The 9,921-nt window shown below is 41.6% G+C and overlaps 1 protein-coding gene across 1 annotated transcript; it reads right to left on the bottom strand.

Annotated features, from left to right (window-relative positions):
• Positions 1–207: 207 nt before the first annotated feature.
• Positions 208–9,311, bottom strand: LOC125509002 (transcription factor TGAL7). The gene is made up of 12 exons (XM_048673839.2): positions 9,297–9,311; positions 9,007–9,179; positions 8,228–8,328; positions 7,675–7,739; positions 7,391–7,573; positions 7,194–7,280; positions 6,845–6,904; positions 6,018–6,095; positions 5,851–5,908; positions 5,431–5,699; positions 1,386–1,613; positions 208–764 (listed from the first exon to the last, which is right to left on the bottom strand). Exons 2-12 carry the CDS (start codon positions 9,108–9,110, stop codon positions 594–596), a joined length of 1,404 nt encoding a protein of 467 aa, XP_048529796.1. The 5' UTR covers positions 9,111–9,179; positions 9,297–9,311; the 3' UTR covers positions 208–593.
• Positions 9,312–9,921: the final 610 nt, after the last annotated feature.

The raw sequence follows: 9,921 nt of genomic DNA, 5'->3' as shown, positions 1-9,921 counted from the left end.
AATTCGCATATAATGTGCATTAGAGATTTTTAACCGCGTGCAATGGATGGATCTGCACTAGTGTGAAAAGCTTTGGGCTAGGAGAACATTTCAACCTCTACTCACTTTTGTGGGAAATAAAATAGTTGGTGAACATTTTGAACTTTTTCTCAAAAGTTTTCATGGTGACGGTTTGTTTCAGAATAAAATATTAACCATTCAGCATGCTAATCAAGGAACTCAGACATATAATGCTATGACTTTCTTGCAAACATCCGACAGACCATATCCAACTCAATTTTGCTCTAGATGAACTTAAATTATCCAATGGTTGCTGAAAATCAGTTAGCTAGGAAGAAAAATGGTTGGAATCAAGTCACCACACTAATACCCTAGCATTCTTCTCTGGCTACCAGCTAACACTGTATGTACACCTTACAAAATTAAGTTGCAAGTTCCACATGTGCAGACCGACCGAGAGCTGAACTCCCACACGTGCATGCACGCACACCCTCTCTCCCAGTGTGCATGCATGCATATGCTGGATCTTAATAAATTAAGCTAAATCTCGCAATCAGTCGACCGCTGCTGTTGCTTCTGCCCATGGTCTTCTTCTACGGCGCCGGCGGGCCCTGCTCGTCGTGCCGTGGCCTGGCAGCCCAGAGGGTGCTGACGGCGCGGAGGCGGTGGAAGTAGTCGGCGATGGCGACAAAGCAGCAGGCGGCCTGTCGGACCGTCAGCATGCCGTGCAGCTTGTGCAGGGTCTGCTGCCTCAGCCCATCTGCCTGCAGCACGCAGAAGGAAGAAACACTGTTAGTAGTTAACTTGGACAATCATTCATGTACACTTGAACAGTGCTAATCGAGAGAAAACGTCGACTTCCGAACGGTTCCATCAAGTGGCAACATAGGATCATGTGGGAGATGATAAACTACGTATGGGCCGGTTCGGTCGATCTGTCAGGATCACTCTATAATCAAGCTTGCTGCTACTTTTTCCTGCACATTAATTCTGCAAGATCATGATGTCCCAACTCCTCCATCTTGTCATCCCCCAGTTTCTATGTTAACGTGCGTCCGTTCGTACGTCTGCAGCGTCTAGGCACACGTGTGTGTGTGTGGATGGACGGGCCGGGGGCTTCGACCTCCTTCCAAATTTGACTTGGTGCAACGCGTCTGGCAGCTGCTGGCTAGCTAGGTTTCGCCTAACCTAAATTCGTCCGGCCGGCCATGCCGTGCATGCTGATCCCAAGTTCCCAACAACCATGCATGATGACGCAGTGCACGCGTGTGGATGATGCTGGCCGTACGTTCGTCTCACGTCCTAATTAGGGTCTGGTAGTGGGCCCCAGACGCAGTCTGATGCTGACGTGACGTACGCATCACATGTGATCATATACTACGCACCTGCCTGACGATGGCTTCCATGGAGGAGATCTTGTTGAGGGCGAGGGACATGTGGCCCATGAAGTTGCCGCCGGCGGCCTCCGGGGAGGCGATGGTGTCGGAGAGGGAGTGCTGGAGGGTCCCCATGGTGTGGTTCAGCGACTCCTCCGTCTCCTGCACCCACCGCTGGAGGTTGTAGATTCCCAGGAGCTGCCCCTCTGACAGCGACTCCACTTGCTTCAACATTACCTGCATTAGTTAATTATTTATTAAGTAATCCATCATATACAGTTAAGCGTATATCACTTTTGAATATTTAGCCCAATTAGTTGAGAGCATTTGTGAAATTATGGACAGTATATAATATGGTTTAGGTTTAGCTATATATAGATGTACTAAGCAATTACCAGAAATTAGATGCTTAGCTTCTAAATATATATTGAAAGTAAATATCTCTATTCTCCACAAAAATGGAAAACAAAAATATATATGGTCCATGCTGGAAAACAGAAATTAATGAGCTAGGTACGCGTGTAGTGCACTTCTTTGAAGGAAAGTGTAGAGCACATTTCATCAACACATATACATGATTTACCCATTCCATCTGGAATATGTATAGAGTAAGCTCAAAAAACAACCTAATATATGCTGAAAAGTCCACATGAAAAGACGCTCAAAACTACGTGATGTTCTCTTTTTGAGAATCTTGTTGCAGGTGATCTTCTTGGGCCGAGTTTTATATATACACACGCTTCTAGGATATATGTGCCTACATATAAACCTTCTAGAAGGCCAATGATATGGGAAAGGATCACAGTTCAGTGAGAAAACATGATTAACATTTTTCTTTATCTAAAATCGGTGCATTTTTTGTTGTCATTACAAAATTATTATGCAGGATTTTGGAACATGGAAGTTTTATCTCAAAGAAGGTCTCGAAATTACTAGACTCCGAGCAAAGCAAAAGAAAGCTGATTTGATTAGCAGTTGGATTGAATAGAATCTCTAATTTTATCATGTTTCCCAAAACTGGTGTTGGTTGATCCTTTTAGATCGGCTTCTTGTAGCCTATGTAATATGTAATTTGTTTTATTTATTAATATAGAAAATACCGTAGAACGATTGTTGTACGGTTTCGGCTAAAAAAAATCATTTGGGAGAAGACGGTGTGGAAAATAAAGTTAGACTGATCAATTCACACACATGACCCATAAACTGAACTGCTAAATATTTGGTATATGCGCTCTTTTGATCTGAAATTTTCTCACGCCGAACCGTATTTCACTAGCTAATATGTTTTGGGCATTTGAATATACTGCTCGCTGGACAGTATAGACCACGTACAAAAGCATGATAGTCAGTTTAAAAATCCATTTTTTATATACGTCTAACACGAAATATGTGCAGTTCCTGGTTTCAGCATGGCCAAGAATGTTTTCTTTGTAGAATATAAGTGAACAGCAGAAGAATCACTATGAGATTTGGAAAACCGTCCCCATCACACATCTAACTTCTCCTACACATGTTTCTGTCCAATATTACCTACTCCCCAATCAATCCATTGTGTCTCAACAATGCACATGCATCCAAAAGCTAACCTTGTTTTTTTCCTTCCTCAGTTTCAACTATTCCATCAAGTATATATTGGATCCTCAGCAAAACCTTTTCAGTTTTTGGAATAAGTTAAGGGACCTCTGGAGTTGTTGACCATGTAATTAGAGCGGGGAAAATTAAGATGTGTTTTAGCTTTTCCAAAGCCGGCCTAGAGTTGCTGGAGAATGCAAGTAAGACCAGGCGCACATTAGCTAAAAAGGGCAAGGGAGACATTATTGGAAATTCATTTTGATGGGAAAAAAAGTTGGAGGTGGTGACTCAACCTAACATGTCTTTAGGTTTAAACTAGCACACACACTTTTCCCAAAATGTATGTTTGTACTTGATGTTTCTCACACACAAAATTGTACATAAATGAATGGAATTTTGAGGGGTCGGGGGGGGGGGGGGGGGGGTCAGAAAAGTCAGGGTTTTATGATTTTGGAGGTGAAAAAACATAGGTAGAACTATATGCCATAACGTTTGTGTTTTTAACCATGCACATAAATCTTTGAAGTGTCTAGATCGAATTGATTCTTGTGACATCATGGCGAGATCGAAATGTAATTGAAACAATCAACTAGAGACATATAGTGTGGTAGGTTCGAAGTGGCATGTTTCCTGAGTGAATTGATCAAGGGAAATGAAATTAGGGTATTGTATAGATCAAGACTTGACATATGTATTGATATTTGAAGGATTAGTTGACCTTATGAGGGGGGGGGGGGGGGGGGGATACCACATATAATAAGGAAGAATCTTTCATCAGCTTTGAGATGATTAATTAGTTCTTCATATAAAATGGGATCTATATGTTTCCATTTTATAGCCGAGTTAGTTACAATATGGTTGCAAGAACTAAATCCCATTTGCCGCGAAACAATATGAAAACTAAAAACATAATAGCTGATGAATAAACTGCATGCTTCCAGCCCACTATATTGTTTGCAAATGTTATTCATATGTATTGCCTAGACCATGAGACACTTCTTGACAGTTTTGCACTATATGAGCTTGTTTGGTTAAAGGAGATTAAGAAACAAAGTAATGTTTTCAAAGAATATTATTTTTGCAATCAGAAATTCCCATCTAATATAAACAAATGGCTTTATAACATACTGTTACAATACGGTATTTCAAGTCCCAATGGTAAATACATGGTTAACCATATTTGGCCGAGACTCTAAAAGGGAGTAGTAGGGGAATCAGGGACATTAGGCTCTCGCCTTACTAAATTAAACCTACCGTGGACCGAGCTTTTAACAAAGCTTAAAATAAGGAATAAGTTGGCATGATATCAACTAGATGCACCATTTATTTTTTGGGGACAAAATTAGTCTTTCTAGCTGCATCCTAAATCGAAGGGGAGCCTTGGTGCAGCGGTACAACTTTTGCCTTGTGATTATGAGGTCATGGCCGGTTCAAGTCTTGGAAACAACCTTTTGTAGAAATGCAGCGAATGGCTGCTACAAAATAACCAAAGTGTACGGACCCTTCTGCGGACCCCGTGCAAGCGGGAGCTACGTGCAATGGGTTGCCCTTTTAGCTGCATCCTAAATCGCATGATCTGTCTAACTGCAGGGCTAAATCCATTACCATAATGTTTATTGTGTTATATTTTCACATTTAGGGATCGAGACAAGCCCCAAGCTGATGGGTAATAAGGCTGAAATCTACAAGCTCATAATCCCATGAAAACCCTCTTTAGAAATTCAAAAGGACATTTTTTTTTCATAAATCATAGCCCTACCCCCCCCCCCCTTCTAAAAATGGACCAACTAGGTCTAGCCCTTGATGGCATTTTTTTTAATAGAAGAAACAACCTGAGCACCACGGGGGGAGTTGAGACTCGAACCCGGGTGGACTGTTTGTGCGCTCCCGTACAACTGACCAACGGAGCAACGCGCTGCTCTCCCATGCCCCCTCCTGTCTCTGCTTCTCTGAAGCATCGTGGTTGACGACTCTTCCCCACAACCTGATCTAATGGATCTGCGGAAATCAACGCTCATGCTCCTTGTTGTGTCGCTGGAACCAATGTCACTGTGATGTGGATGTGGGCAAGGTACTTATTTCACTATACCTTTGTCTCGATCACCCAAACAAACAACATGAGGACACAAAAACCTAACAAACTAGACAAAGACTCTCACAAGCGCGAAGAGATCCGCCTTCTCTCTTGCCACCCGAGGACTGAATGGCAGAGATAGAACATGAAAAGTAATTGCACATCAAAATCTTTTTGCACTTCCTCTTCGCTCATCAAGGGCCCACAATTTGACCTCCTACACTTGCTTCCACAATCCTCCCTCCCCCCTCACCCAGAAAACCACATGGTTGAATACATACACTAGCTAGGAAATACTACCCGGAACATGATATTCAATTAAGCGAGAATAGCAACCCTTAGAGACCATCCTTGGTATTGAATGGCTAGGCCATTCCTTGCAAAATAATCAAACTGTTGTGTGCATACCTTGATGACCTCTGTGGGTCGAAACCCACCCAACCAAAGGAAGCAACGCTCTGCGGGGCTGGCCCACACACCACATAAGAGATGGAAGATGTCAGTCCTAGCAATCGCGGCCTTGAGGTTTAGCAACTCTTCATGATGTGCCATGGCACCACCGACCAACACCTGCACCTGGTTGTCCGGCGCATTGTCGTTCAACAATGCCCTGAGCTGGAAGATCAACTTGCTGTGCTCTTCCACCCATCTCCCATACTCCATGTCAAACATACCAGCTGTCCATCATAGATATCATGTGGAATATTAGAAATAATATCGAGTTGTTAACTAGTAAATGCATAATTAGAAACACATTTAAAGGATTGTTTTAGTAATTCGTAAAATTAAAGGGACTGATTGATTGGTTGGTTTTGAGTGTCTCATTACCAAATGAAGGGGCAGATGGAAGGCCTTGGTGGTGATCTCCAGTACCCAACAAGACACCCTGCAGTAGTTATTTTAGCATGGAGTTTGTCAGTTGTCACTAACTGATTGATAACTCTAGCTAGGAGAGTTAATAAAAAAAAGCAAGTGTTGCTTTCCGTTTTAGTTACCTGTACTCTTCCTGCTTGAACCTGTTGTTCGATCTGGCTTAGCCTAATCCTACTTGTCTCCAACTGTTGGATGTAAGCCTGAAGAATGAAGAGGTAATTACCTCTAATTAGTTCCTTACATAGTTACATATGCTGCATCAAGGCGTATGGTAGATGCACATTCTATTTCAGTTTTTGAACGTCCTGGATCTAGAAATATTCAAACAGCGCTTGATTGAAGAGTTCACTCAACGACATAGAAAAGTTATTTTCCTTAAATATATCAGGACGATGCATGGAAATTTGGTAGCATACAAAGCTTACTTTTCTGCTACTAAATTAGTCTAATTTCTATATCTGCTCGCACATAATAATGGGAGATAACTGGCACAAATAACCATAGGTCTTGAGGTGCTATATTAGTTTGTAGAGCCAACCAGCCACGGCATGATCAGAATATATTGCACCAGGGAATATCGAAACATAAATAGCGATAACACTCTTGGAAAGTACTAACATAGTTCTCTAGCTAGTTGGTGTGTCAAGTTCAAGAAAATAAAGATATCCCTGAGCACATAAGTCTGAAAGAAAGAGCCAAAAACTGCTACATCACAAATCTCATTTAATCACTACTAGCAGACAATGAAACCCCATTTATTTAGTGAAGGGAAAAGTATAGTTGACTAATGGCGGCGTTACTCGCATATGAACAGCGTATACACATATGTTTCGACCTTAATTAATGCCACATGTATTAATGTATGTTTATGAAGATATGTACATACAGAAATATATGCATGCATGATTTGTTTCTTTAAGTTACGGTGTTTCTTGGTTGACTGACTCACCTTCTTCCTGAGCCTACTTTTCCTGGCTGCCTCTCTATTCTGTGCAAGCCTCCTCAGTGTCTGCAACATGCACATATAAAATACACACACATGTCAAAGTCAAGAGTCATAACATATATATGCAGCTAGGGTTAACTACCATTTGTATGTATGTGTGTAGCCTGCCTGCCCTGTAGACAGTGACTATTCACCCTCTCCTAATTAGTTTTCTATAAGAAAACCTCTTCTAATTAGTTATGTTATTCTACCTTTAGACTAATTAAATTATTATGTTTCAAAATATTTACTATTTGTGAAGATTTTTCTTTAGAAAGGAGGCCTGCCCGAATCAGTAGCCTAGCTAGTTTACCTTAGGGTCCTGTGTTCTCCTGTTCCCTTCCCTATCTGGGTCTGTGCTAGATGATGTTGCACCCTTCCCACTGCTGGTTCCTTCCTTCTGCAAGCCACATTTGTTACAAAAACATGTGAGAGAAAGGGGGGACATTTCTACATATATTCTGCCTATACTTTTGTAGATAGGAAGGAAGAAATTGTAAAATAAGATACCTTGATGAGACTGGCACTGTTCTTGTTGTCCTTGGCTGAACCAGTCAGCAAGGGTGTTGCATTGGGGCCGCCGGCGGCACCTTGCAGCACCAGCTGCTGCTGCTGTTCAGGCCTCTTTGGAGACGCCTGCTGCGGGTTACCGCCATTAGCAAGCATGGCCGCCATGACTGCGCCGCCATTAATCTACACTTACAAACATATCACCACCACGCCATCCATGACAAATCAATTAAATTGACCGTATACATTGTGTAATTTGCGTGCATACGTACGCATATACGTACCTTTGCAGTAGGGTTAAGCGGCTCGGCGGCATGCATGGGCTGCGAGGGGAAGATGTTCAGAGTTTCTGCAAGTGGGAGTAGGATTGATTAACAAGGTGCTGCAACTCGTAGATAGAGAGAGATAGAGAAAAAGATGTTGCGTGGTGCTTTGGAAGCTAGCTATAGCTAGAAATATTGAGCGAATGGAATTAATCCAGAATTAACACTAATCGCTCTTGGAGAAAGTGCTTTCGATCTTAAATACATGTGGTACTTGTAACGCATGCTTCTGGGGCTGCAATTCAACAGGGTGCATGAGAAGGCGCAAATGGAAAGGAATGTGTGAGAAGAGGAAAGAAGGAATATTTATAGCTTCTTTAAGATCAAGTTCTTGCAAAGGGGGGAGACAGTCTGTTACATGTCACACTCTTCACACAGGAAGAATTGCCAAATCCATACCAAGAAGGAACACATCATCAGGAACAAAACACACGAAACCAACAACAAATTAGACACAGAAAACTGGGTGATTAAGCATATGTATGTAAGTGGGTTTTTTTTTCCGAAAACTTACGTCGTTGTTCCTGAATCGACTGTGGATCATGACCATCTAGGTAGAGAAATATTGCCGTTTGATCGAAATCTGCCATGTCGTAGCTCGTCGACTCCTTGCTCCTAGAAAGGAAATTGGATGAGGAAACAAGCAATAGTCGGTAGTTGAATACATCAGGAAGCAAGTAGGAACACAACTTTTCTTTAATGGAGCAGATAGAAGAGTCGGTGTGTGAAATCCATTAAAAAAGTTTTGATCTTAGCTACTTGCTGAAAGGTACAAGGAAAAGAATTGTATCCTAATATTTGGAAAATTTGTTTCCTTCTTTCCTTATCTCAGCCCCTAAACTACTTCCATGTCCCTAACTAATCACTAGATAAGTAATTTGACATAATGATCGAGTGCTGAACAGTTCCTCATATATGTCTGTGTATGAATTCTTCAAAGCCATCAAAAACCCAAACCCCACAAGATGTCAAATGACGGTAGAAGGATCTTGGTCGTTTTGCTAATTAAACTAGTTACCTCTATGCATAGGCACACAAGAAAAATTCTTCGGAGACTGACAAAATAAAATTAAACCTAGAGAGGAAGCGGGGGAAACCAAAAGGTGAGAACAGAGAACCAGAAGGAACAAATATCAGTATGGAGTTGGTGAATTCCTAGCTATTCTATGGAACCAAACAAGCAAAAGTGTGCTGTTCTTCTCTTTGCGTGGAGGCTGGGGGGAGACTCAAGGAGAGAACTCTGGAAAGGCCAAAAGAAGAGGGGAAAACGTAGAGCTCGTGTGATCAACTTACATGGAGGAAGAGGCGATCATCGGCGGTGGCGGGGCGCTCCGGAAGCCCAGGGGGAGCTCCGTGGGTTGGTGATGGTGGTGATCTTCTTCTCTGATGCCTCCCATGAAGCCCTTATGAAGGCTCTGACCATCCTCCACCTCGTCTCTCTCTCTCTCTTCACACTATGCACATCTCTAGCAAAAGGATACAAAATCAGACATTAATTGCAACTGACTTCTGTTTGCACTCTTCTTTTATACTTGGCACCAAAGATATAAAGAAAGGGCTGTAGCTTTTCGTCTGGAAGTCACCTAAAATCTCCCCCCTACTCCCCTTATCTTTTGACCAAGAGAGAAGAAGACTTTTAAGAGAGAGAGAGAGAGAGAGAGAGAGAGAGAGAGAGAGTTAAGGGTTGAGCAAATACTAGCTAGTCTGTATTAATTGGCAGATTGTGAGAAATTTTATTTCTACCATTCATAATTTGTTCTTCTCATTCTTAACACTTCCTATTCAAGTTTATATCAGTCTTGCCACTACATGTTTGCTAGTTTTTTTTTACCTAGCGATGTTGAGCCAAGATATTATTGGAGAGAATTTATTTAATTAATATTTCCTCGTTAAAAGCGTATATATAAGATTTGGGTGGCGATGTGTGCGGTCACATAGGGATCGACAAAGAAGATATGAAGATGTGCCGCCAATTGTAAAGAGGCTAAATCTCCTCCTTACTATAGCCTAATTATTGAGTGTGGTTTTCTGTAGATTGAGTTATATGGTACACCTTATCTTAGCCATCCATTTTGGCATCGCGATCCGTGCAGGAAAATTTGTCTTTTTTGCTTCTCTCAAATGAAACAACATATAAACTTCAAACTTTTCAGAACAATAAAAAATTCTAGCAATAATTTGAAAAAAAACTTTTGAATTTTTTTCATG

Source organism: Triticum urartu, chromosome 5A (genome assembly GCF_056163025.1).
Source record: "Triticum urartu cultivar PI428250 chromosome 5A, HENAU_Tu73, whole genome shotgun sequence".
NCBI lineage: Eukaryota > Viridiplantae > Streptophyta > Magnoliopsida > Poales > Poaceae > Triticum > Triticum urartu.
The sequence above is the reverse complement of the archived record's forward strand: the minus strand, read 5'-3'. Positions and strand labels throughout refer to the sequence as shown.